The sequence below is a fragment of the Antrostomus carolinensis genome, unplaced genomic scaffold, assembly GCF_000700745.2.
Source record: "Antrostomus carolinensis isolate BGI_N321 unplaced genomic scaffold, ASM70074v2 scaffold12617, whole genome shotgun sequence".
NCBI lineage: Eukaryota > Metazoa > Chordata > Aves > Caprimulgiformes > Caprimulgidae > Antrostomus > Antrostomus carolinensis.
This window is the reverse complement of record NW_010329533.1, coordinates 20,143-22,263: the sequence shown is the minus strand read 5'-3', so window position 1 is coordinate 22,263 and position 2,121 is coordinate 20,143. Positions and strand designations below refer to the sequence as shown.

The following is a 2,121-nucleotide window of genomic DNA, read 5'->3' as shown; positions in this document are numbered from 1 at the left end:
TGTCAGAGCGACATGGGACGGGCGCGGAGCTGCTGGGAAAGCCGTGTGCCGGTCACCGCCGCACGGGGGAACCTCTCTTAGGAGGGCTGATGCAGTTGTGCCTTTGGTATTTGTTCCTAATTCGTTTAAGTTCTTGTGTTCTCTGCAAGCGTTCATCTTTAACGGCATGTGTTCGTTGCTGATATAATTAATTTGCATGGGAATGAAGAAATAAAAAAATCAGGGTTCAACACATATCAAAATATTAAAGCCCCAGTGTGCTCAGTGACGAGATCTTTTGGGTTCTGCTGGTTGTACCTGTCCTTGGGTTGTCTGGATCTGATGGTTAGGCACACAGACCTTGCCATAAAATAAGACCTTGGTAACGGCTCATGAATCTTATCAGAGAACACAGTGCAATCTATCTTGCAATCTCCTCACCTGGTAAAGAGCCTGCAAGATAGATTTTTGAGAAAGAACCAAGGTAAATTTATCTTGAATAACATTCTTTATCAAAACCACATGGGGTATAAAAATAAATCATTTTAATAATAAAAACATTGTTTAGGTTGTTAACCTCAGGGATTTGCTTTCAAGATGTATTGTTTCATTAAAGCTAAGGGAATATGCTTACGTTAACTCTGTTTTAGGCGTCCATTTCCCTTGCTCCTGTGAACATTTTCAAAGCAGGCGCAGATGAAGAAAAGGCTGAAACAGCTCGGTTGGTAAGTATATTTCTCTAAGAAACTGCTAATACTTGAGGTAATTAAACTGTCTTTTCTGCTCTTTGAGTTTATGATGATGTGGAACTTAATCTGTCTTGCTGTTTTTTCTTGTTGCATGTTTGTGAACAGAAGATAGGAGGAGTGTTTATACTAAAAATTAGCAAAACTCTTCCTGAGTGTTCAAAAAATAAGTATTTTAGCTCAGAATATTGATCTTCATGGGAAGGCATTTATTTTGGCTGTGAGACAGGCTTTTATGGTTTCTGAGAGAATTAAGTATATTTGATCTGGTTATAAAAATGTAGCAGTTAAGAAACTTGCACTGACTCTGCTGAAAGGAGTGTGGCTGTGGAAGGCTTGGGTTAAGGTGTCCCCTTGAAAGTTATGAGCTGGCATCTACTTCTTGTATTAAAGTAGAAATAAATCCTTCTCTAAGGTGTATTTGCTTTCATTTCAGTCATCCTTTGTTGGTGCCATTGCTATTGGTGACCTGGTCAAGAGCACTCTGGGCCCTAAAGGCATGGTAAGACACCTGCAAGTTCTCAGTGGTCATACCTGTTAAATGGGTTTTCACAGTTAAAGCATGTTTTCAAGCAGTATTCTAAATCTTGGTTCTTGTAGGACAAGATTCTTTTAAGCACTGGAAGAGATAGCACGGTAACAGTTACCAATGATGGTGCAACCATCCTGAAAGCTATTGGAGTTGACAACCCAGCTGCCAAGGTCTTGGTTGGTGAGTTTCTAACAGCTTGTCATTGGAGTACTTGGCATTTCTTCATTTGTAACTTCATTATGTAGTTTGTTTGTTCTTAGAAAAGTAGTCTTCAAATAGTGTGAAAAATTGAAGAGAAGGAGGAGCGCAGTTCCTGAAGTAATGAGGCCGAGGTGTTGCAGGAGTTGTGGAACTCTGCAAAAGTAAAACTGAAGTGTATGCTGCTCTTGCAAAACTCTGGTTTCTCCCAGGAATCAAAAGGGACAAAAGACAGCTGTGTGCCCCCCCCTCCCCCCCTTTTATTTTTCACTGGGAAAATTGGTAAGAGCGATCTCCAGGGGCACAGAGATTCGCTCTGGTTCTTCCTGATTTAAATTTCTTTTTTATCACTTAATCAAAATGTACTCGACAGAGTTTACCTCTGTGATCAACTGTCGTAGTCTGCAAATGCTCCAGTTCTAGTGACAGGCAGGACCCTACACAATTTGTCAAGTTTCTTGATGATTTCATGTTTGCTGAGTCCTTGTTTGCCAGCAGTTCATGGGGCATACTTGGTTATTGTATTCTGTGATCCTGTGTGTGTAGCTTAGAGTTCCTGTCCTACCCTGCTTCTTGCTGATGATCCTCTTTAGGAATGAGGAGAGGGAGGAGTAGCTCTTGACCACTGCCAGACTGGAACTGATGTCTAGGTTGCAGGTGAAGAGC

General features: G+C 41.2%; 1 protein-coding gene across 1 annotated transcript in view; it reads left to right on the top strand.

Annotated features, from left to right (window-relative positions):
• Positions 1-634: 634 nt before the first annotated feature.
• The window catches only part of CCT2 (chaperonin containing TCP1 subunit 2), a 12,368-nt gene continuing 10,881 nt past the window's right edge, over positions 635-2,121 (top strand). Inside the window, exons 1-3 of the mRNA XM_010172610.2 lie at positions 635-704; positions 1,162-1,227; positions 1,326-1,437. Of these exons, the coding sequence (XP_010170912.2) occupies positions 1,225-1,227; positions 1,326-1,437 (115 nt within the window). The 5' untranslated portion in view covers positions 635-704; positions 1,162-1,224. The remainder of the gene's footprint in view (positions 705-1,161; positions 1,228-1,325; positions 1,438-2,121) is intronic.